The 25,594-nt window shown below is 47.7% G+C and overlaps 1 protein-coding gene across 1 annotated transcript in view; it reads left to right on the plus strand.

Annotated features, from left to right (window-relative positions):
• The window catches only part of SNX29 (sorting nexin 29), a 510,558-nt gene that overhangs the window by 255,359 nt on the left and 229,605 nt on the right, over positions 1-25,594 (plus strand). The window contains exon 15 of the mRNA XM_032392169.1: positions 7,744-7,850. Coding sequence (XP_032248060.1) covers positions 7,744-7,850 — 107 coding nt within the window. The remainder of the gene's footprint in view (positions 1-7,743; positions 7,851-25,594) is intronic.

Here is a 25,594-nt window from a genome sequence, read left to right on the forward strand (position 1 = left end):
CGGGCTCCCTGCTCTGCGGGGAGCCTGCTTCTCCCTCTCCATCTGCCTGCTTCTCTGCCTACTTGGGCTCTCTATCTCTCTGTCAAATAAATAAATAAAATCTTAAAAAAAAAAAAAAAAAAAAAGAATATCCTAGCCCGCCACCTTCTCTGTGACCTCATTTCCTGTTCTCTCTCGAATCCATTATCCTTCAGCCATGCTGGCATCCTTGCTGTTTCTGGAGCACCCCAGGGCCTTTGTACTTGCTCTTCCCAGGAATGCTGTCCTCCAGGGCTTGCGTGGCTCACACCCCCACTTTATTCTGGTCTCGGCTCAGATGGCATCTCTTAAGTGAACCTTTCCTTGCACCGTACTTAATTAACACTCACCACCCTGAGTGCTCATGCTTTCACCACCCCCGTCAGCCCTTCTCACAACCTGATACATTAAACAGTTGTTTATTTTTTGAGGCCCCACTCAAGGGTGAGCTTCATGCTGGCATTCACGGTTTCCCCCTTACTACATCCCTCTATGTCTGGTGTCTAGCACCTGGCGTAGAACGAATCTTCTGTAGCTAGTCGTTGAATGAATAAAGAAAAGACTTGCTCAGGGTCACTCACTGGGGAGTGGTGCAGCCAGACGTGGCACTGGTCTGATTGCAGAGCCCACACTGTCTTCTTGAGCTTGCTCTCTGCTTGCCACAGCCAGCACATGGAAAGCGGTGGATGCTGTTGTTATGAAGACTGTTTCCGTTGCTGGAGCAACTGCGGATACCTGCTGGCTTTCGGGGTCATTGTCGCTTTACTCAGGAGGGACCTTTCTTCGTTAGAACCTTTGGGTGGCCCAGATTTCCCATCCCACCAAACCGGGGCTGCTCCTCCAGGGCCTGGCACACTGCCTTGTGTCCATCAGGACATTCAAGGGAGCCATCTCTGCATTTAAAGTGGTTCTTTATCCTCTTTTGCCACCGGCGTCTCACACTGTTTGCATCTGGGGTCATGCTAAGCTTGTTGAAATTGAAAGCAAAACAGTAACCTTATCATACTGTTTGCCGTGCTGCTCTCCATGGTCTTTGAAGTTTTGCTTAAACCAATTTAGGCAGAAAACCCCATGTGTTCTCTGGTGCCTGCTAGCGAGGCCAGCATAGTGTCTGCTGCTTTCAGATGACTTATCACAGACACCTCCAAACAGTAATGGCAGGCTGCAAGGAGGTGAGAAACTGTGTCATGTTCGCTCAGTTTAAATGACCTGCTAACGGTGCTAACAAACCCACAGCTTTTCTGGAACATGAAAAATAGTTCTGATTGAAAGTAAGCGTTTCTGTGCTTCTCCCAAACACAGTTTCAGTGTCTGTTTGGATTTAAAAAGAGAAGGCTTACTGGTTGGGCCAAATTTTTCCATTTGGAGTCTAAGCTCTATAATGAGGCCGTCATGGAAATACCAGAGGAAATTGCTGACCACTCAGAGTATATGCAAGTAAACCAAGTGTAGATTTTCCTCTGAACAGTGTGGCTCTTAAGCAGGTTGCCTGGGCTAATGGGACATCCTTGGCTACACAAAGGACATAGACCTCTTCCCCTTCGGCCCAGGCTTGAGACAGCCAGATGGACTTGTGAATGGAGGCCACAGTGAGATGGTGCATTTGAAGATGCATTGTGAATTCTCAAGTGCTGCATCACATAAAGCACTGTTACTGTAGAGTTTTTGTGAGCACCTGCCGTACGTGGATGCAGCTCTCCAATTTTGTTCACATTAAATACGGTTCTTCTTTTTGCTTTTGGGCCTATCTCTGTGCTTTGGCTTTTTCAGTACAGCTTAAGTTCCTTATCCAAAATGGAAATACCTGACCCCATAGATGGAAGTTTCTGTCTTGTTGGGTCCTGGCAGCTACACTTGGCTCATAGTCCTTGACCAGGGCAGGCTGTGGAGGCCTGAACACTGTGTGATAACTCAGATTATGGACTGGAAATGTTAATGCTGGAACTGTAGGCTGAAGACTGCATTGCTAACCAGTTTTCAGACCTTGGGTTCCTAAATTCAGGAGCACCTGTAATTGATAGGAATACAGAACCATGTTTTCCTCTTGGGCTGTTAAGTTGGCGTTCCCTCCATTTCAGTCTAATAGATCACTCACAGGAGATGTGCATATTTAAAAACCCCATCACCAACCTCCAGCTGGATCCGTCACAAATGTTTGTATTAGTTGGGTAGATTGGACTTTCCGAGTTCAATCACAATTGATCCTCGCCCTGCTGCTGGGTTTTTTGGGGGATGTGCAGAAAGTATGGAATGGGGATGTAACGTGCTATTTTTAGCTCTCAAACAACTTGATTTTACTTGGGCTTTGATTGTGCTACCTTCCTTGAAGACCCAAATGTTCCCTTGTTCCGAAGGCAGATGAAGTCTTTCTGGCTTGAAAATAAACAATTGAGACACGGTGCTTGTAAAATTTAAACTGACGGAATGACTGGCCTCTCATGCCTCGCCTTGTGTTCACCTTGCCAGTGGAGAGGTGGAAAGGTCTGACCGATGAAATGGCTCCCTTCACTTTCCTTATAACCCTTAAGCCGTAGAGATAGTTCAGCCAAGTCCAATTCTGTGTTGTCCTTTTCATAAACGTCATCCGTGTGGAACCGTACCATCGTCCTTATGACTCTGGGGCCTAACTCAGTAGTCCTACCCAGAGTGCTCTCTGAGGAAGTACCTGTTGAATGATTAAAGGTACTGTATTGTTAATCTCTTGCTGTGTAACAAATGACCCCAAAATTCAGCTGCTTAAAACAACAGACGCTGACTGACTTCAGTTTGTGTGGCAGAGGAATCCCGGTGTGGCTCAGCTGCGTGTTCTGGCTCAGGGTCTCTGACAGAGTTGCGGTTGTCATCTGAAGGCTTGACAGGACGAGGATCCATGTCCCCTCAAGTGGCTGCTGGCAGACCCCAGGCTCTGGGTGGATACATCATGGGTTTCTCCATAAGGCAGCTCCCAAGATGGCAACTGGCTTTCCTCAGTGCGTGGGTGCGGGCACCCAAGACAGAAGCCACAGTCTTGTAAAACTTGATCTCAGAAGCGACATGCCATCCCTTGTGCCACATGGTGCTCATTTGCGATGAGTGAGTCCAGCCCATACTCAGGGGTAGAGACGATAAAACAGGGTGAATACCAGGAGGGAGGGATCCCCGGGAGCCATCTTAGAGGCTGCCTACCAGGGAGGAAAGCATGGTATAGCTGGGATTCGTTATCTATGATTTTATACATGGGGTAGAAGTTTCTGACTTGCTTGTTAAAGCTGTGGGAACTGAACCAGGGCAATGGGAGGTCAGATAGTTGCAGGGGAAGGTCGGCTGGTTAGTTTTTAAGAGACCTTTTATAAATTCATGACTGTCCAAGGTCTGTTCCCTCGTCTTGAAGGTTCAGAAGCTTATTCATGCATCTTCCTCCTTCAGTGTGGAACATTGTGGCATGCTCTTAGATGCACCTCCGGAGGGCCTGGTATCTGAGGAGGGAAGGCCAGTGGTTGGATTTCTGAAGAGCTGTGCAGACATCAATCAGTTTGGATGGCCATATGTTTCTGATCAGCAGGATCTCCTTGTGGAGGAAAACAGCCTCACTCATGCAAAGATCAGGTCATTGGGAGCGCACCAGCAGGCCGTGCTGTTCACACATCCATCACGCCTTAGATGTGTCTTAGCGCCGGGCTCTGCTAATCAGCCACATCCAGCTTCATGCTGGGGGTGTCTGCCCTGCCTTAGGCACTGCTGCTGCTGGTCCAACTTGTCTAAGTGCAGCCTCCTCTCACATGCTGTTTTCTTACTTAAGATCAACTTCGGTGTTTTGTTGTTGAAATCCAGCGTTTGCACGTAGCCTTACCATGGAAGACCTGGCGCTTCTAGCCACCACACCCTCTGCCATTTCCCTCTCCCCACAAGCAGCTGCTTCAAACCTTTTAACGTATTGTTCTGGGAATTACCTTGATGCCTCTGAATAGTACGGTCTCCCGCTGCTTGTTGATTGCTCAGCTGGACGTGTTCTCCCTTGATTCTTCACCGCGGAATGGGAAGGAGAGCTTTTCCAGCCCTTAGCTCCCCTCTCCCCGCCGACCCCCAGCACAGACACGCCATCTTTCTGGTTTGATTCCTGGGCCACGAATACATTATTAGGACTCTGAAAATGCTATCCAGCTGAGCTGTGAGGTACATGATCATTATTTTCACACAACTTTAAAATTCCTTTTGAGTTAATATCTGAAAAAAAAAAAAAATTGGTTCTTGTTGTGTGAACTCCTTACTAACCCAAATGCAAGTGCTGTCTCACGGAGATTGCTGTATGTTAAAAACTGGGCACCTGTCCATTTGATCCTGAGACCGTCTCTCCTGCGGTGCTGGGACCCGTTGTGGCCGGAGGAAGCCTGGCTGCTCTGAGGGCCTGTTTCCTCCAGTTTGTTACTCCCACTGCTGCTCCTTTATTCAGAGAAAATTCACGTGCCATACAGTTCTCCCTTAGGAAGTGCACGGTCTTCACCTCTCTCTGAATCCAGCATGTTTCATCACCCCAAAGAGGAGCCTTATACCCATTAGCACCCCATCCCTCCTTCCTCCTGGTCCCTGGAAACCAGTAGGTGTTTTTGACATTGTGTATAAGTGGGATCCTGCTGTCTGTGGCCTTTCGTGTCTGTCCGGGCGTCTTTCCCTTCGCAGGATGCTTTCAGGGTGCAGCCGCATCTGTGATGGCTGTGTGGGTTCTGTCCACTTTTTGGTTATTATTAATAATTTTCTCACTTCTGTGTTGTATCCTCTATTTCCTAGAAGCTCTGCTTTTTTCTTAGATTTCTTCTCCTCCTGTTTTGGTTGGGGGCCAGGTTAAGATTTTTGAAAGGTGGCGTGTCTGAGGATGTTTTCACCTTCTTACCAGAGGGCTTGGCTTGGTACATAATTTAGGATGTTGACAGGATCACTTATTTGCTTTCTAGCTTGCTGTGTTGCTGTTCAGAGATGCTGTGTCATTTCTAATTGTCTATCCTTTGTGAAAGTTCTCCTTCCACTCCAAACGGTAGTGTCCTCTTCCTCTTGTCCCTTGTGTTCTGAAATCCCTTGGGAGGTGTATGAGCGTGGCCCCCCCCCCCCCCCCCCCCCCCACTTTCTTGGGTTCTTCTCAAATGGTAACTCTCCATTTCCTTTTTTGTTTTCCTTTTTGTTATCCTTTGGCTCTGTTTTCTGGACATTTGCTTACCTTCTCTGCTTTGTATCCAGTGTTCCATTTCTTTTGTCACAGTTTTGCTTTACAAAAGAGCTTTTTTTTTTTTTTCCTTTATGTGTTCTGCTTTTTCTTCTTTTTAAATACCCCCCTGTTCCTGTTTTCAACTGTACCATCTTCTCTCTCTGGGATTATTACTGATAGTTTGCTTTTCGAGTCTTCTTTTTCCCTAACCTGGGGGTCTTTTCCTTAAAAGTTGTTTTCTCTGTCTGTTGATTCTGGTCCCTGTTTTCCATCTTAAGAGCTTGTCTCAGCTGTGAGGTGCCTTCCGGCCGGCCCCACACGAGTAGGAGTGGGACACGGAACAGCTAATGGTGCGCAGTGCTCAGCTCCTGGTGGAGCGAGCCGGCTCTGCCATTTCACTGGAGAGCCCCTCACATGGGTCCCTTGAGGGCTTTTTCTTCAGTCTCTTAGATTCCCAGGACAATATTGTTTACTCCCTGCTTAGAGGTAAGTCTATGTTGGCTGCTGGCTTCTCTGGGAATGGGCAAAGAATGGAAGAAGTTCAGTATTATTTCTTCTATTTCCCGCCGGGTACCCCGACCTTCCCCTTGGTCTGAGCTACAGATTTACCTTCTTTGGAGAATAAACCCCTAGTTTCCTGCAGATTGCTGCTTAAACAGACTTTGTATTTCTTCACTGCCAGCCCCATGCTTACCCCCAGTTCTGGAAGTGTCTCGTATTAGCGGTTTATCAGCCGTTGGCAAGTTAATCAGGTTGATTGTTCCTCTGACCCCATTACAGCCAAGAAGGAAGCTTTCTCAGGCCTGTCACGCTCCTCACCAGTGATCTGCCTGCTTCTCAGCTTCTTGAATTTTGTCATCTGGTTTCCTCTCTCATTCTTGTTTTTCTCAAGGGTGGTGCTACTAGAATTTTTAAAAATGGGCATTTTAATGGGACTCTGAGAGCATGTGAATGTAAATTAATGTATTCAGTCTGTCACCTTTAACTGGAAGCCCTGGAAGTCTTCTCTTAATACCTATTTCAGGTTGCGGAGGGTTGCTGGGTCACCGTCTGCAGCGGTGGCTGGAGCCGTTGTGACTCCTGGGATGGGAGCATCTTCGGGTTCATTCCAGCGTGTTGGGTGTCGTCATTCAGGGCCGTGCTGCCTCTGGGGCTCGAGCTCGCTGTGGCTTAGGCGGGGGGGCTGACGGCAGAGATGCAGGCAGTGCAGGTACAGGACCCCCATTTTTGCTCAGCCTTTGCCCACTTGCCCATTCTCCCCAGGCTCTCAAATCCCAGTTGCCGGGGGGCTGGCCTTCATTACCATCTGCTCCCGCCCTGGGGGGCATCCTCGACTTTGCTGTCCCGGAACACACAGAGAACAAAATCTGCTTAGTCGATGTTTGTTTTCAGACTTTGGGGCAAATCTGTATTCCTGATACACGCCATTGGGGGATTTCCTTCCTGCCCGTGTTCCCCTGATTTTCTTGGAATGCGCCTGCTCATTCCCAGTCCTAACTTCCTGCTCTTCCCCACAAAGTGAGCATTTATGGACGTGTCCCTGAAAGGAGGAACAACACCCACTGGTATCTACTGTGCTACTAATTCTTGCATTGATCTGGAAGCCAGTCTCTTGTTAGGATGTCCTTGCATTGTCATTATGCATCGATTTCAGAGCTTTTCCCAAAGCTGCCTAGCTTCCGCTCTACATACGGTTTATAAATGGCAATTCTTAGCGGCTCTTCCTGTACTCTGACCCCCTCTGCCACTGACGTTGAGCTGTAGGCAGATGATGCTGCCCTGGGGAACTTTTTTGTTAGAGAAAAAGAAATGTGACCATGCTAAAAGATGGAAGCGCAGGCTCTTTTGTCAACGTGTTGTCTGTTTTGCCCCCGAACGGGAAGTAGTAACAAGATTATTCCCCAGACTCAGGTGCATCTGTCTCTGTGACTGTTCCGTTTTTATTTTTAAAGATTTTATTTATTTATTTGACAGAGAGAGAGAGACAGTGAGAGAGGGAACACAAGCAGGGGGAGTGGGAGAGGGAGAAGCAGGTTTCCCGCTGAGCAGGGAGCCCGATGCGGGGCTCCATCCCAGGACCCTGGGATCATGACCTGAGCCAAACGCAGACGCTTAACGACTGAGCCACCCAGGTGCCCCTGTTGTTCCGTTTGTTTTTTTTTTTTAAGATTTATTTATTTATTTATTTGACAGAGAGAGGCACAGCGAGTGAGGGAACACAAGCAGGGGGAGTAGGAGAGGGAGAAGCAGGCCCTGCAGGGCTCGATCCCAGGACCCTGGGACCATGACCTGAGCCGAAGGCAGATGTTCAACGACTGAGCCACCCAGGCGCCCCACCGTTTTTAAATACAGCTTATTATTCACTTCATCGTACTCCTGTGAAAATGTTGTGGTGTGATCCCTGGGCCAACACCCCCCCCCCCCCCCCCCCGGCCTAAAACAAGCTTCTCTTTGGAGAAGCCATCGGCAAGAAGAAAAAAAATTTTAACTGGGAGGATAACTTTCAATTACTGCTAAAACGTTTATGGGGTTTCTTTCTTTCCCTAAAGTTGTACCAAATCTTTGGAACGTTGATGGAGAAGTTGCAGTCACCGAGCAGAAGCCGGGCGAAGTGGCCGAGGAGCTGGCGAGCTCCTACGAAAGAAAGCTCATCGAGGTAAGGCTGGAGGCCTCTGCGTTTACTCCCCGTGTCGGCTGCCCTGGGGACATTGCGGGGACAGGGCCAGCCTCTTACGCAGATGTTAGCAGCACAATCTGACGCTACTCCCCTCCCACTGCCAACAAGACAAAACACAAAATGGTAAAAGCATTGTACTTGTTGAAGAAAACTAAGAGCCGGTTCTTCAGAAATCTTAAATTAGACACTTTTGATGCCTATGGCAAGGAAATAGAGAAAACACAAATATGTCATGTTAAAAATAGGAAAAATGTACTTTTGGATTTGGAGGAGATTAAAAGCGGGAGAGACCATCACAAACAACTTTGATGCTGATAAATGTGCAAATGTGGATGACATGGACTATTTCCTAGGATAATGTTTATTATCAAAATTAATTGACGATGCAGCCTACTTATCTGGAGGGCATCCAAAAACCGGAAGAAAGTTGTAAAAATAAAGGAGGTGCCCTAGGAGGTAGCAAACCTGGATGGTTTCATAGTGGTTTGTAGGAAGCCTTTCAAGGAACGTACAAACAGCCCTTTGCTCTTTGTACTTCCTTAAAGCCTTCTCTCTATCTTTATGTGTATCTGTATCTCTGTATCTTGGTTCCAGTGTGCGTTACTCCAATGTCACAGAAGCTGACAAAGACAGCCTAAAAAGAAACTACAGACTTGTCTCAGTTGTGCATCAATGCATAAAAATTCTAGAAAGGTATTGCCCAGTCAAACCCAGTTGTATATGAAAGGACCAATCCACGTGAAATTGGGATTAATTTAGGATCTCAAGGATGACTTCATGTTAGGAAATTCATCGAGTCAGCTTACTGATAGATTGCAGGCTAAACACCAGATACAGATCTTGTTTGGTACCAAACATTCATCATCCATATCTAACGAAAATACTTTTTATTGAAGTAGAGTTGACACACAATGTTACATTAGTTTTAGGTACACAACAGAGTAATTTAACAACTCCATGATAAAAATACCCTTGATCAAGGAGAAGGGTACTTCTTTGATAGGATAAAGTGTATGTGTGTGTGTGTGTGTGTGTGGTTTTTTTTTTTTTTTAATCAGAAATCATTAATTACCACCATACTCAGTGGTAAAGCTGGAAGGCCAAGTTTTCAAATAGGCAACTAATAGATAAAATACATATATGTAGGTGTGTGTATATGTTGTGGTCACGTGATGGTGGTATTTATTACGAATACTGTCTTTTGTATACATACGTGCATATAAGTATACGACTATACTTGCAGTGCTTTGTGAATATTCTACATTACATTTTATTTTTGGAATCAGAAAAACACCACCATTGCCATGGAGACATGCCTGACCTCAGGGTAGGTTTTAGAAGTCGAGCCCTTTGAGGAGGAGCCCCCTAGCTTGTTCCTGGTTCAGGCTGACCATCTTGCGGTCTGTTTCACCTGGTTCCTAATGACCTCTAAAGAAGGGTGGTGAGAAACAGTTTGAATTCTAACTGAAGGGAGCTCAAAGGGGGGATGAGCTGGGGTCTTAGCATAATAGGCTGATAGGGCAAGAGTTATAAACCAGGGTGGAAGTGCCTGGAGGTTGGGGCAGGGACTGTCCCCTCAGGGCCTTTCCTCACCCTAGTGCCCATTCTCGCAGTCTCATGCAGTGAGGTGATTGACCAGAGTTGGCTGGTGGTGGTGCCAGGTGCTGGGCCATTATTCCATTCTCAGAAAGCCTGGGTGGAGAGAGGAGAATGGGCCGTGTACCCTCAGGGTTGTGTCAGCCTGTGTGTTTGTCTCCTCTAGGACCTCAGGTCCCTGGAGGGCAGAGACCATGTCTTTTTCATCTGTGTATACTTAGCTACCATTTCTTGGCAAATGGTAAATGCTAAATAACCCTTGAATGCAAGTATTTTAAGTTCTCCTAGGACATGGATGTGTCTGTTTTGTTGAATGAAGAGCTGATGAACTAGGGAGGGTGGCAGGGTTCTTAGCAGAGTGAAAGTAGGTTGGTAGCCTGTGTTCCTTCAGGAAACCCAGGGCAAGGTGTTTGGTTGTAAGGACTTTGTCAGACCTGCACATACTTTAGAGGCTGGTGCTCATGTCCCGGGGCTCCGGTGAGCATGCTGAGCACTGGGCAGGGGTGGGAGGGGGCAGTGTTCTACATGTAGGTTCTATCAGCTAGAAAGCTGACCTGCTCATCAGTAACTCCAGCTCTGGAGGGTTCAAGAAGACTGTGACTGGCCACTTGACCCACTGAACAAAGCACCATAGTTCATTGGTTGGGTGGGAGGTGGGGTGGTTAATGGAGTGTTTTTTGAGTCCCTGCTTTCTGCATAGGGGATGGCAAGGACAAAGGTCCTGCACAGGGAAAGAGTTGGCAGGTTCGAGGACCAGAAAGGAGACCCCAGGTTTGTCCCAGAGCAGACAGGGAGAGCGGTGGCGCTGTGGCTGCTAAAGTTGGTGGGCCAGATGACAGGGCCTTGGAGGCCATGTTGTGGCCGTGTCACCACCCGCTTTGGTGGTGACAAGAGTCTCACTGTCTCACTGCACAGACTTGAGTGATATGCAGGGAAGACGACAGCGTGATGCGAAGTTACTGTCCGGTTCACTGGGATTGTTGTTGTTGTTAGCTATCACATCAGAGGGAGTGGCGGTTGGGGTGTAAGGATCTCTTGTCAGCCTTAACTTCCTGTCTGGTCCTCCGTGACTCCCTTACCCAGTAGTAGAGCGGGTGGCTGTTGTTGAGGAGCTGAGAGAGATGTGAGCTTGAAGCAGAGATGTTCTCCTTCGGCATTTACTGCCCCAGGCTGATTTTTCATTATTTTCTGATGGCAGAGTGAGTGGCCAGTCATCTTTCCTCTGTGAGTATTAATAGCATGTCATTACGCCAAGACCTTTGCTGAACCCTTTAGGTTAGCAGTAATCAAGCGCTTTACAACATTCTTTGTGATGCTCATCTGTCATTTTGTCAGTGGTTGGTTTTTACCAAGGAGTTCTAAACACATGTCGACTGGAGTAATGAAAGCATGTGGGGGAAGAGTTGATGCACTTCCTTCCATTTCAGAAGGGCAGAAGAAGAGGCATTTCATTTTATGTAATAGGACTATTCAAAGAACCCCCACGGTTGAATTACTCTTTTGTGATTCATCCCAATGAAAAAGGAGTTCCTGAACATTCTTTCTCTAGTTGTCTCTCAGAGCCTTAAAACCACCTCGTCCACCTGCACACACATATGCTGCACACGACACATGAGTGCTCAGGGACCGACACCCGCACTGCCGACAGCTCAGTACCCAAAGTCAACGTTGTAAGCTATCTTTCAGTGGCTGGAGAGCATCGGGGTCCAAGGACTGGAGATGGAGAGATTGTTCTGACACCCTTGAAAACGAGAAGGAAAGCAAAATGCTGGCAGGTGTAGGTTCATCTGGCAGGGGAGAAACCTGAATATAAAAGCACGAATTACCCAACAGCCACTGTGATACGGGCAGCTAGCTGTCAGGTGCGCACTTATGCCCAAGCACTGTGCTAAGGCTTACACGGAGATCAACTCACATGATCCTCAGCAGCCTTTCTCGAGGAGGATGCCGTTCCCAGATGGAGCTTTGAGAAACTGAGTAAGGTGCCCAAGATTTCTCGGCTTGGTAGGAAGCAGGGCTGGATTCGAATTACGCAGGCCGTCCAGCAGCACAAACCTGTATTCTGTCTGCCTGCTCCAGAAGGCCATGCTCACGGAAGAAACCAAAGGTGGACCTGGCAGAGGAGTAGGGACTGCCCCTGGTCCCGGTGGAGAGAATGGGTGGCAGGAAGAAAACAAGCAGTAGAGAAGAGGGAGGGTGCGGCACGAGCTGTTTGCAGCAGCGCTGGGAGGGGCACACCCCACACTCTTAGTTACAGCAGAAGGGAGCCAGCGCCTCTGGGCAGGAATTACCTGCTTCCGAAGCAAATGTAATAGAACGCCAGGCTGGGAGCTCCTCGAGGGAACTGTAGATGATACCTTTTTAATTGTGTATTAATTGCCTAACACGATTCCAGCGTCCAGTAGGAGCTCCATAAATATTGAACAGAATGTCAGTCTACAGAGAGGATTCAGCTGTTCAGTATAGTGTTTATAAATAAAGTGGTAGGTGTGACTTGGGAAGTCCCGGATGGAGCGTGCGTAGTACGGGGCACCACTGTAGCTCAGGATAGAGGGCTAGTGGGAGATAACATGGGTTCTTTAGAGAAGGCAGACTCTTCTAACATTTAATTTCTGGAGGAGTTTTAGCCTGGAGAGTCTAGAGAGGACCTAGAGGGACAGATGGATAATTCCAACAACTTCAGCATGTGTTTATTGAGGACCTTCTAGGTGGCCAGGCTTCATCTTCCATCCTCCTTCTCTCACGGTTTTCCCACCCCCAGGAGCAGTAGAGTTGATGGTTCTAGGAGGTGATTCATGGGAGATGTGAGTCAAAGCAGAGATGGTCCCGAAAAGGCATTTACTTCCCTAGATTGACTTTTCCTTCTTTTTTGATGGCAGCGTCATTGATGTTTCATCAGCGGGTAGCATTAGCTCTTCATTGCCCCCCAGCCTGGTCCTTGGTCACAAACAGGAGTAAGATGCAGTGCCTGTCTTTGGGAAGCTCCCAGCCTGGGGGGTGAGGCAGGCACATCTCCTGGGATCATCAGGGAGCAGGGTTGAAGCGCAGATGTAGAGTTAGGCCTCATGGGTTCCTAGGGCCATGTCCTTACCAACCATTGTGCAGAGCTCAGGCACTTTATGGGAGCTTCTAGAATATGTTCCTCCCTTTTTCTTTGGGACTGTTGGTAATGAAGCTTGGAATTTCTTCTGTAAACTTCCCATCTGTCTTGAAGATCTAGACATCAGGGGAAATGGATTTCTTGTCACCAAGGGTTTTGAAGATAAGAAGATAACGGACATGTCCAAGAAAGATCTAAGATTCTTCTTTACTTCTTTTAAGTATGATTCCTTTGGTTTAGACTCTCCTGTAGAGATTTTCCCATTCTTCTCCAGCCATTGTTGTCAAGAAAAATGTAAAATGCTGGTGGCATTTGGACTTTGATCCCACATCTCTTCAGCCTGCCTTCTACAGCCTTGTGGCTTGACGAGCACATCTGTCCCCATCCGACAGACCGCGTGCAGATTTGTCGCTTACTGCCCCGTGTTCTGGCGGGGGCGGGGGTGGCGCTCCTATCCTCTCTAAGCCTCCGTTTCTCCATCAGTAAAATGCAGCTAAGGATACGTGCTGGCAGGGTTACTTTGAGGATCGAATATTAAGAATCTAGTTCAGTGCCTGTAGTAGACAGGAGGTAATTTTGTGCCTTCTTTCCTCCCTTCGGATGATGATGATGATGATTTGAATGACCCCTCACCACAGCTTGCTCTGTTGGGGGGAGTAAATCCCAGTTCTCGGCCCTTCTTTGGCCCAGGGGCAGAGGGTGCCTGAACCAAGGCCAACAGGGCTGTTAGTCCTGCGTGGACAGCAGCAGTATGTGGGAGGGCTGTTCATTCAGTAGCAGCCTCCTGCTTACTCCTGTGGTTCCTGCTGAACTTGCCGGAGCTGTTCTGGTTCCAGTCCCTTCTCTGAGCCAGTTTCTCCCACTTCTCTGTTTACAGGAATTATTTTTTTGTTAGGTTAGAATCTGTTTCTTTTACTAATGTCCAAAGTGCCCTAGCTCATAGGAAGCTTTATTTATACAGTTGACCCTTGAACAACATGGGCTTGAACTGTGTGGGTCCACTTACATTGGGGATTTTTTCAATAAATACAGTATAGTACTGTAAAGGTATTTTTCTCAACATTTTCTTTTCTTCAGATTACTTTAAGTATATAGTACATGTAACATACACAACACGTGTTAGTTGACTCTGTTCTTGATGAGGCTTCTGGTCAAGAGTAGGCTATTAGTTAAGTTTTGGGGGAGTCAAAAGTCACATGCGGATTTTTGATGGTCCAGAGGTTGTACCCCGAACCTCCACATTGTTCAAGGGTCAAGTGTGTGTGTGTGTGTGTGTGTGAGAGAGAGAGAGAGAGAGAGACAGAGAGAGAGAATATGATCAGTAGATGATGCCATTTCTCCTTCCGTCGTCTGCTCCCAGGGCTCCTTTACACCTGCCTTCTTTGTACCTAAGTTTTGACTTACAGCCGCGCACCCTCGCTGTCAGTTGCCTGTGGGTCCTGTGCTTGAGTACTGCCAGTCCATCCTCTGCAAACAAATCTTCACTTCCTCCCATGTGTCAGGACTCAGCTAGCTGTTGATTGATTTTTCAAATTACAGGATACTTATCATTTACTGTATGAGTGTAGTTAGTCCCTGAATTTTTGCTCATGGGTGAAATAAATGGTATATTAGCAACATTTATTCTCATTATAATGGCAGGTTACTATTAATGGAAAAGTAAGCTCAAGCTGGTAAAAAACATTCATAATCACATGTTGTAGATAACTGTGAATGTGATCATCATTTCAATAAAATGTCGAAGTTCCTGAGGCAGCCGGGACCTTGGGAGCAGTAATACCACCAGCAGTTGCTTCATAAGTTGGCACCAGAAGTATCCAGCACGATTGATGTATCTGAGAGTCATTTTTATGCAAAAGAAAGATGAGCTTTTAAATAAAGTATTGTATTCCATGTAAGGACTCGGGATAAAGAACTCTGGGTTGAGATCTACATTAAACTGATGCTCAAAATGAGAAGTGTGGTGTGACTTTGTTTTTATTATTTTAGTCACAAGATGCTGAGTGATGGAGAGCAGGCTCTCACCTCCTTGGGAGGGGAAAAGATGTTTTCTCAGGAAGCAAAACAGTTGAAGGGCTCGTTAGGTATGAGTGAAAACTGGTGAGGAGTTGGGATAGGTGTAATTCTCACTAAAGCATGAACAACTAACAAGACTAAACCTCCAAGGACTTCTTAAAATCTTTTTATAATGGAAAAGTCAAAACGTACAAAGCCAGAACAGTCTAATGAGCCTCTGTACTCCTTACCTCTCTTCACCAGTTAGGTGTAACTCTTGACCATTCTTGCTTCATCTTGATCCCAGTCTACTCCCTAGTCTCTCATGGTATTTTGAAGCAAACCCAGTTTCATTCCTAAGTATTTCAGAATATATTTGTAAAAGCTAAGAGCTCTTAAAGAAAAAAAAAAAACCCCAAACAAACCCACACAGTACCATTAAAAAGTCTTATAAAGGAGGCCTCTGCCAGTCTCAGTGAATCTCAGATGGAAATATCAGATAAAGGGACTTCTTCGAACAGGGCACCTTTCAGGGGGCCCCTTGCTTTTACAGATCCCCCTTCTCAGGGGAGAAGGAACCTTAACCTCTAGGTCATGCCAGGTGGTCTAGCTCAGGTCGTCTCTTCTTCTCTATTCTGCCCTTGGCTTGGCTCATACACTGATTCCAGTTGGTTTTTACCATAGCCCTGTCACCAACACAGCTGCCCTGGTCCTTGGGGGTTGACGAATTTGGAGATGAGGAGGAGTGATGACAGCTCGCAAGTTCTCCCTGGCGCCATGGGTTTCCAGACCTCCCGTGTGCTGTTGATGAGTGAACTCCTTCCCTCATGATGTTCTCAGGAGAGGCAGGCTGCCTCCCACAGGTGGCTCCATCAGTGGTTTTTTTTTATTATTTTTTAAAGATTTTATTTATTTATTTGAGAGAGAGAATGAGATAGAGCATGAGAGTGGGGAGGGTCAGAGGGAGAAGCCGACTCCCTGCTGAGCAGGGAGCCCGATGCGGAACTCGATCCCGGGACTCCAGGATCATGACCTGAGCCGAAGGCAGTCGCTTAACCAACTGAGCCACCCAGGCGCCCTCCATCAGTGTTTTTTTTAAAGGATATTCTTACTGTGGACACTTGAAATATATGTAAGAGTAGACAGAACAACATATGAGCTTCCACGAACCCATCACCCAACTTAAACCGTCACGAACTCACGGCTAGTCTTGCTTCACCCGTACAGCTTCTCACAGTATGGGAAGCCAATCCTTTGGGATGTATCTCAAATAAAACATAAGGGTCCTTTATTTTTTAAAAGGAAAACACCCTATAATATCGCTCTCATACCTACAAGCCAGCAATAATTCCTTAATATCATCAAGTATCTGCTGAGTGTTCAAATTTTCAGTCCAGACAGATGTTTGTGTAAGATCCAAATGGGGTCCATCCACGCATTGTGATTGGCTCATAGACCCCTGTATTCTCTCTCAATCTACAGGACCTGCATCTTCCCCAGACCCTTTTCTTCTTTACTTGTAATTTATTAGTTGCAGAAACTGGAGAATTTCTCCCGTCAGTGTTTTTTGAGGGTTTATAATGTACCTTGATTTTTCAAATTATAGGATGTTTATCATTTACTGTGTGAGTGTAGTTATTCCCTGAATTTTTGCTCATGAGTGAAATAAATGGCATATCAGCAACATTCATTCTCATTATGATGGCAGGTTACTATTAATGGGAAGTAAGTTCCAGCATAAAGCTGGTACACTCTGTGATCTTGGGCTTTTGGTGACATTTATGTACAGAAAAGCAACCAGCAAACAATGGTGATGATAGCAGTTAGCATACATTGAGGGCTTGCTCTTGTTTCTAGGCCATGTGCTGATGGATCATCGCATGTTTGGTGCATCCTTACAGATGAGGAAACTGGAGGCTTAGAAGACCCCTCTCCAAGGTCACAGGGCTTGCGCGTGTAGAGCTAGCATGCAGCCCTGGCCGGCCGACTCCCGAGCCAGCGTGCTCGCCACGATGCCTCCTGCGGCCTGGCCAGAAACCGGAACCAGGCCTTCCTGGCTGGCAGGCTGTCACTTAGCTCTGAGCTGGAGCCAGGGGGGTGGAAGGCAGTGACAAGCACGCCAGCCATGAGCTTGTCAGACCTGGGGGACTTATGGAAGGGAGAAGGAGGGATAATAGAAATAAATTCTAACTGACACACACGGTCCCTGATGTAAGCCTTAGCGACATGAACAAACCTGAGTGTCTCGACCCCGGGTGTCTCGTGCCCATCAGATGGCTCCAGTCTGCCCGTGTGTGTGTAGGTTGTCCACCCGGTGCAACAAAGGAGAAGTTCCACTTTTCTCAGCGCCCCTGCTCACCCGCAGACCTTCCTTCTTCCCTCCGTCCCTCTGGCCTTTTGGTCACACGTTGCTCTGGGAGGGGCATGTCCAGCCTCAGGTGACACTGGTGTTCCTCTTGTGGCATGCACCTGCTCCAGACTCGTTAGCCTCTGTCTTTGCCCGTCTTCCGATCTCTCTGGTAGATCTTTGGATCTCTTGTTTCCCATTTCAAGGTGGACTCGCCTCCCTCTGGTGATGGTGCTATGGGCCCTGCTGTTGGCTCAGTGTCTCCACCCTGCATGTTCCGTTTGGCTTCCGATTCTCTTAAAGTCTCATTTCCGCCTGTGTCTCTGATCTGGGAGCCTGGAAGACTTGACAACGAGCAGATGAACTTCCTTAAACACCAAGGAAAATGATCCACTAGTCCTTTCTGGGCAGTAGATAAAAATAGTTGTAATTAGGGTGGCTGCTTTTTAGCTTTTCAGACCCACGCTATTTTGGGCCTGTTTTATATTTGCTTTCCTCTTCTAAAGTGGGAAGTGGCTTCTTGAAGCTACTTCTGGGTCTCAGAAAGAATTGTCTTTATAGCAGTGGGTATGGGAGGTGCTGTCCTGTCGGGGTTGGGTTCAGTGTTGAGAATGTGCTAGGTGAAGGCACAGGAGTGTCCCAGCCTACCCGTAACATCTACATGTTGTAGATGCTAGTTGTCACTAGCAGATGGAGCTCTAGCAGCTGGGGGGACGGGGTGGAGGCTGAGGGCTGAGACCGGGAGGAGGGAGGCATTGACTTTAATCCTCAAGGTCGGCATGGTGAAAAACAGCCCAGTCGGTCCAGACCACTTTTCTGCATAAAACTTGAACGGCTCACCTTTGCACTTAGATTCATGGGAACGTGACCCATTTTTTATATTTAATATAAGACACTGCATGTTCGAGCTCTTTGCCTCCCTCTTCAGACACAGGTCTCCCCTCCTTCCGGGTTTGTTTCTGTTCCCAGATGCACGTATTCTTTCCAGGCCTGCCCACGGACTGGTCTTTACGTGGATCCCTGTTCTTTCTCCATCTTCCCTCCCCGTTTTCCCTGGCTGCTGCCTTTGATCCTTGAGATGTCCCCCCACAAGCTTTCCCCGGTCACCCCGCCGCCCTGCTGAAGGCCAGGTTCAGTTCCTCGGGGGGCCTTGTTGCAGCCCGTGTCCCCACTCCCGGTCCCGTCAGTGCTGTGTTGCTGCGGCCTGTCCCGTCCGTGTCTTTGTTGCCCTCATTCCCCCTCGTTTGTTCACGGTTGTAGTCCTGGTGTGGGCCGTGATCCCTGCCACCTGGCTGGTGCTTAGCGCACAGAGGAGTCTTTGGGCTGCAGGTGGTAGTGACTGTGCTGTGCGTTTATCAGGCCTGTCTCACTGCTCTCTTCCGGGACCAAGAGGACGGGGCGTTTCCCCACATCCCTTGTGGTCAGGTCTGGACCCTGTGGGTGCTGCTGGCTGCTGGGCTGTCAGCGGAGGTGATGATGTCATCCAAGAAGAGGGGGTGTGAATTAATTCTCACTTCTCCTGCCATGGTGGCCTTGGAAGCAGTATGTTCCGTGTGGGCTAGCTATAGGATGACACCAGCTTGGAGGTGCTGCCCGGTCGTCCTGCTGGGGCCACTACAGGCTGGGTGACAGCAGGAGCAGGCCGAGGTGTGTTCAGTCTCAGACTGTCAGGGTGTGCCTGTCACTGCATCAGAGCCCCGCCCACCCTGACTGTCCCCAGGAAGAGAAGTCCTTGCCCCAAGGGACTGCGTGGCTTTAGGTGTGGCTGAATTGGGGGCTGTGAGCTGTGATATCAGGCTCCCGTTGTACTCTCTGGCTCCTGCCTCTGTCGTTTCTGGGTTGGCCTCATCTTCAGTGCCCCTGCCGCCCCCTGCCCCCTTGCCCCAGTCACACGAGGCTGTGATAATTCTTGGATAAATGTTCTTCTGCCAGGTTCACATTCAGAGGACAAAGCAAGAGTCTGTTTGCATTCCCGACAAGAGCCTTGACTGACTCTGATAGAGCCGGCTTAGATCCCAGTGTCCCTTTTCAGCCAACCACAGGGTCTCCTTCATGGGCTAGGCTGAGGGGGGGCCCCATTCACACATGTAGAATGAAGGCGGGGGGGGGGGGGACGGCAAGTGAAAACTGAGGCCATTGCTAGACAGGAAGTGGGTGCCAGAGAGGCGGATGCCGGCACCAACGTCAGTGCTCAGTCAGGTTTTGAATGAACGTATGAAAGAATGAATGACTGAGCGCCAGACGAGTCGACACATGGATGCATAAACCCTCGTTCTTGCCTGAGGGGCTCAGAGCCTACTAGGGGAGTAAAACTGTAATTTCCAGCAGCAAGGGGTCAGTGAAACCAAAAGACAGAATACAGAGAAGAGGGGGTTAGCTTTGAGATCCGGTAGTGGAGGGTATGTGGTTTGGCGTATTCTAGAGAAGATACTCCACAACTCTTTATTTCTAAGCTGGGTTTTAAAGGCAGAGCAGGAGTTTGCCAGAGAGCCAGAGGGCAGAAGGGCAGTCTGAAGAGTAGGTCCAGACGTCTGACCAGGTTGTGAGGAGGACACTGAGGAACCAGGCGATGGGGGCAGAAGCTGAGCATCGTCAGAGTTTCTTTACTAGCACTATCCATTGGTCGTGCCTGTTAGAGTCTTCCTCCGTTCACTTGCAACAGTGAATGTCTGTTTTTCCAAAAGCAGTATGATTGGAAAATGTTCTCTTTCCTTGGCCTTCTCCGGTCTGCTTCCCCCGACACAGGTGTCCAGGGCCTGCCATGCCTCCCACCCCCTGGCCGCTCTTGGCCCTTTGATTGAAGTCCCTTGTAAAGCCCAGCCAGCCATTGCTGACCTGTTGGGGAAGATGGTAGTTTTATGGGTCAAGTCAGTGGTGTGCAGAGACTTCGGTTTCATAAAAACCCCTGCAATTTGGTCCTAAGGGATGACACCTGAAGACTCCTAGCTTGAAGAGTTTGTAGTGGTCTGGCTCGGCGGGTGTAATTGGGAAACATTTGGTGAAAAATGTTGCCTGAGGGCGCCCTGTCATTTTAGACATGGGACTCGGCTTCTAACGGCTTGATGTTCTCGTTTGTTTAAAGGAACTAAAACTTTCTATCACCTGCCTGTTCTCTTTGAGAGGCTGACACAGCCAGGGGGCTCTGGTGATAGGTTTGCAAAAGCCTGCATGTTTGAGCTTTTATGTCAGAAGTGCTGCTAACGTTCATCTGAGCAACTTTCCCGTGTGGAATAAGTAGCGGTTTTCCCCAAAGTGGCTCACTCACCTAGAAGTGGAGGAGTAAATGAACGAAAGGTTAAAAGAAATGAATACAGTTGATATCACTTAATAAACACCTATCATGTGTCAAAAGCTGGACTGGAGCATCACACGCATTCTCTCATTTAAACAGTAAGCAGCAGGTCAGGAAGCAGGCTCAGGAAGGTTGAGCAGACTGTCCTGAGTCACACCACTTGGGAAGTGGCAGAACTGACATTTTAACTTGGCTCCAAGGCCAGCAGGGGTTGTGATCCCCCCACCCACCTCGCCGTCAGACGGTGCCTTTGTGTACGAAGGTATCCCTGGGGTTTGACGGCCCTTGTTGGAGGTTCAGCTTACCATTTGTTTTCTGACACATTTTATGACTGTCTTCTAGTGGAATACTTTCCTAAAACTTGAAATAGACCTGAAATTGGACTGGCGCGGCTTTGAGGTTTGCTGGCCGCTTCTTGCTCATTCCAGTGCAAATTAATCAAATGAATTATGTAGCTCAGCTAATAACTTGCTTTGATCCAACAGCTCTGTAGAAAGAACGAGTTGAACATTTTTGTTTAATCCACTTTGGGGGCATAGTTGAGTGGATTAAAAAAATTAAAAGCATAAAGAATCCTTTTTATGCATTAATTTTGAGCCTTTCTGTTCTTCTGGGCGGTGTCTTTCTTCATAATTGTTAAGATTTTTGTCAGGCTGGCTAGCTTACATGTATTCAGTGTCTATACTGTGCTGGGTGTTTTTCTGAGCACTTTATCTCATTTGACCCCTACGGTCGCTCACCGTAGCGATATTACTCTTACCCACATTTTCTAGAGTAGGAAACTGAGGCGTGGTGAAACACGACTCATGTTTAAGGTCACATGGATACTTGGTGGCAGAGTTGGGACCTAAATTCCAGACCCAAGGCTTGTAACCCATCCCTGCTGGAAAGAATCCTTCTTGAATCTTAACTACAGGTGATGGTGGAGCTGGTCTGTCCCCAGGTTGGCCAGAGTGTGAGGGTTCCAACATGGCATTAGGTGTGTGCCTTGGCCCTCTGACCTAGCTTCTGGGAGCCTTGACTGTCCTCATCTATGGCCTGGGAATCATCATGTCTGATGTGTAGTATTTACACATCAAACGAGGAATGGTAGGCATCGCTTCCTGCTGTTCCCTCTTCTCCGTGGGTGGCGAAGGAGACTCATCTCATTTACCTGGTGGGGGACCGACGGTGTCCCTCCTGAGCTGAACAGCCGTGAGCCCCACCAGTCAGGGAGTAGCTGTGAGTCTAGTCTTCTCTTGGGCTTGTCTCTACTGATGGGCTGGGAATGACCCATGTGCTTGCTTACTCAGGGACAGTGAGCTGTTGCTGGTTTCTGAGGACACACCCCTCCCCCTGAGGCCAGGGACGTCCACAGTGCTCACCTCTCTGTAGTCTGTGCAGGATCTGGGTGGCTTTGGGCTCATGCTGCAGCCATTGCACAGCAGAAAGCATCATCTCTGCTCCCTGAGAGCGGGTCCTGGCTCCCCGCCCCGTCCTCTCGTAGGAGATGAGACCCCGTCACGGCTGGTCTCCAGGCTAGCTCCCCCCCCCCCCCCCCCCTTCCCCCCCCCAGCTTGCCCTCACGTAGCTGTGGGCCACATGTTTTGCCCCTGGAACTGCTCTGCGCCTCTCTGGGTCTTTGATTCCAGGCCTGGTACAGGGGGAGCCCCCAGGAGAAGACATCCCCACCTCCTCAGTTCTCCGCCTCTCTTGTCCAGGCATTGACATGAACAGAATGAAGAGCGGTGGGGTCCCTGGGCTCCTCCACAGGGCAGCAAGGCCTTCCTCCTGCTTTTCTTCCCACACTGCCCCCATTACAGCTTCCCCAGAGCTTGCGTTTGCCAGATCCCTCACCACGCTTGTTCTGGGACAGGCTGCCCAAATCCCCGGCCAGTCCTTCTCTTCCTACCAACCTAAGCACCTTCGCTCGCCAAGCTGCCCAGTGCTTGCTGAGTTCTGCTTTTCACCCAACAGCTCTGTCTCACAGCTTCTCTGGTGGCTGATTTTTCCCACCAGCACCCTGCTTTCTCCGCAGATCCTGCTGACGAAGGTCAATGTTACCTCTGGCACAGGTGCAGCGAGGAGCTGCGTGCGCCCTGCCTCCTGTCTTCCTCCATGTGAGCTGCAGGCTCTGTTTCCAGGGCGGCCAACCCCGCTTCGCCCGGGCAGACTCTCAGCCCCTTTTGCACAGTGACAAGTCCTTTTTAAAAGACCTTTTTCCCCTTCACGGAGCCTTTAGAATGCCCCAGTTCACATACTTCCCTGGGCCGTGTACACAACTCCATGGCCTGCTTTGCGCAAACAAGGATACTTGAGCAAAGGAGACTGAAATTGGGTTTTGTTGATTTCTCCCCCCGCCCTGAACCTTCTCAGGTGGTTTAAAAAAATGCATTTTTTAACAGTCTAGCGAAGGGAGATCAGTCTTAGAGAAACTTAAACTTTTTTTCTACAAGGAACAACTTCTGTGCACCAGCTCTTTGATTTCCAGGTGTCTGAGATGAATGCTTCTAAAGAGGAGCCTTTAAAATTCAGTTCTCCTCCTCTAAATGGAATGTGTTCGGTGGGAACGACCCAGTTCCTACTATGTAATATGTAGAAATTATTTTCCCTTTGCGAGGAAAACTGGATTTAAATGCTAGGACATTACTTTTTTGTTTTCTTGAAAGATCTTCTCTGCCTTCGGTAGGAAAAGCTTTTAAAATTAATGGAAAATTCCTCCATCCATTTGCTGGAGCTCAGGAGGAGAGCAAGATTCTGGCTTCTCTGTAAATAACATAACAGCTGCCTTCCTGGCGTTTGAGGTTTGAATTGCTTCGACGGCATATATTTTAAAGCAAGGCGGTGGTCAATTTGGATGAAAAGTGATCAAATTGAGTGGATTAAATTGGCTGTCAGCCGTTAAAAAGCCATTTTGCCTCTGAAACTCTGTGCCAATAGCCTTCATGGATGTAGGGAAAGAAATGTAAGTTTTCCACAATTTTTTGACACATCACAGTTATAACTTGGTGTGTGTGTATAGCACTTGACAATTTCTAGACCATGGGTCTGTACAACTTTTTCTATAAAGGACCAAATATGAAGTATTTTAGGCATTGCAGGCCACGTAGTCTGTCTTGCAGCTGCTTAGCCCTGCATTGCGTACCAGGGAAGTCCTGCCTGGTATGTAAGCAAGTGGGTGTGGTTGTACCAGTGAGACTTGATTTACGAAGTCAGGTGGCAGTGTGCTTGTCCCGGATCTAGATGGTTCTGCTCCTTCATGATGATGGTGCTGGTGGTGATGCGGAGCTCAGGTGTTAGAATTGCCTACCGTCATGGTCAGGCAGTAGGCGTATTTAATGCTCTTAAATGCTTGAAGGGAGGGGACGATTATTGCCACTTGACAGGAATAAAGGGAGGCTCATCTATGTTCTAATAAAACTTTATGAGAACCACGAAAAAGTGCATTTCAGAGACCTACTCTTGTATAGCTTGTGCACGGACACTAGAATTTTCCATTGGTGTTGATTGTGTTGTCTGCTCTGCTGTCATTCTGGAAACTTTCTGTCAGGTGTAGTACCTTTTGCCCAGCACAGTGGAGTATCTTGGAGACACATACTCATTTTGAAAGACCTCTCACCATTTTCTTAAAAAGTATTTCTAGTTGGAGAGGATCCATTTTGGGCTCTTGAGGAGAAAAGCCATCACAAATGAAGGGTAATTTGATAAGTCACATTCTCTTGTCACTAGGAAGAGAAGTAACATGATCATGGGGGAAAAAAAAAAGTACAGAAGAGTAAAACTTTAAAAAAGAAAATTCACTGCAGTTCATCCCAGAGATAGTCACTGTAGACACTTGGGGGTTTGTTGTGACAACATTTTATTTCCATGTATAGATACAGTTACCTGAATCCATGTATAGATCTATAAATAGAGGTATTCTCTGTCACATAATACACTTATTTTTGACTAGAATGTATTGAATTTTTCCAACTTGGGATCCTCCTCTCTGCAGAGTTGTAGAACTTTTATCATTGAAATCAAATCCCCTCTCTGGAGGCATTACCAGTAGTCGGTGTATTAATAGTGCCATTTCTGAGTGCATAATGTGACCTCCTAACAGGCTGTCAGATTGCCTTCCAGCTCATCTGGCTTTGAAAGGGTGTTGGGATCTGTCCTCGGTCAGTAGCACGTGTGTCTTCCCTCTGGGTTTGTGGGAATGAGCATAAGGTCAAACTTTCTGCTGTCTAGAAGTCTTCGAAAGCAAGAAGTGGCATTCACCAACACCTGCCCGAGGGTCATATGGTCTCTCCACGTGAGACCCTTCCATCCTTGAATTAAGCTAGATCATGGGCAGGAGCACATGGGTTCTGAATTGCTTTACTGCCTAGAGAATCATCTTACAGTTCACCACGGAGCTGTTGGCCTGAGTTGAATGCTGCAGGCCAGCAGCTGATAGACACCGTCTAGCCCGTAGAGAGTCAGTCTACATAATGTTCTTTTTTGATTGGAATTAGTTTGGCTGTAACTAAAACCTAGATTTTAGCTCCACCCTAAAGAAGCACTTGCCCACACGCACCAGGAAAGATACATGCAGCCATGTCCATTGTATTGCTTATAATGGCAAGACATTCAGTACAACTCAAATATCCATCAACAAGAGAATAGATTTAAAAAGAAGTGAAATGTAGCCTAGAAATCAATGTAGCGATGAAAGTGGGTGATCGTCAGCCGTGTACATCATGAGAGTGGGTTTCATGAATATTATGTGGCCTGAAGAAGGCAAGTTGCTGCAGAGCCTGTTTCTATAAAGATCAGAAAAGTGGAGAATGGAACAGGAGATAGATTAGGAATTCACACTTGGGGTACACTATACAGAAAACCAAAGGGAGGACACATTTAAAAATCAGGGCAGTGATAATGGGGGAGAGGGTGTCAAAAGTACCAGAAGGTTCAGCATCTTAAGTGATACAAGCAGGGAGTTGGTATACGGGTGTTTGCTTTATTACAGTTCTTATTTCCTAGAGCTATGTGTTCTTGTAAGCTTGGAATATTCCATAATTGAAAAATTGGAATCTGTGGAAGCTCTGGGCCCATATTCCCGCACAGTGGCAGTTGGCTGGAGTGGAGTTAGACCTTCCTTTTTCAGCTGCTACACAAACTTCCTAGCAGATAGTCCCTAACTACCTTCTGTCTCCCTATTATTCCCCTGGCTCAGCATCCCCTGTCTGTTTTCAGTGGCACTTGAATTTTGATCTGTGTCCTTGCTTGGGGTGTTTGGATAATACAGCCTTCTGAAAATCGTCATCGTTTTTTTCTGCAACACATAGGTAAGGATGTCGTGGGTCGCTCACATTGTGTGTAATTTCTATGTGACAGAAATTGCTCTTAGGTATAAGGTACCAGGAATGATTTTCTTGACTAAGTAGTCAGTT

This window comes from Phoca vitulina, unplaced genomic scaffold (genome assembly GCF_004348235.1).
Source record: "Phoca vitulina isolate PV1807 unplaced genomic scaffold, GSC_HSeal_1.0 scaffold66, whole genome shotgun sequence".
NCBI lineage: Eukaryota > Metazoa > Chordata > Mammalia > Carnivora > Phocidae > Phoca > Phoca vitulina.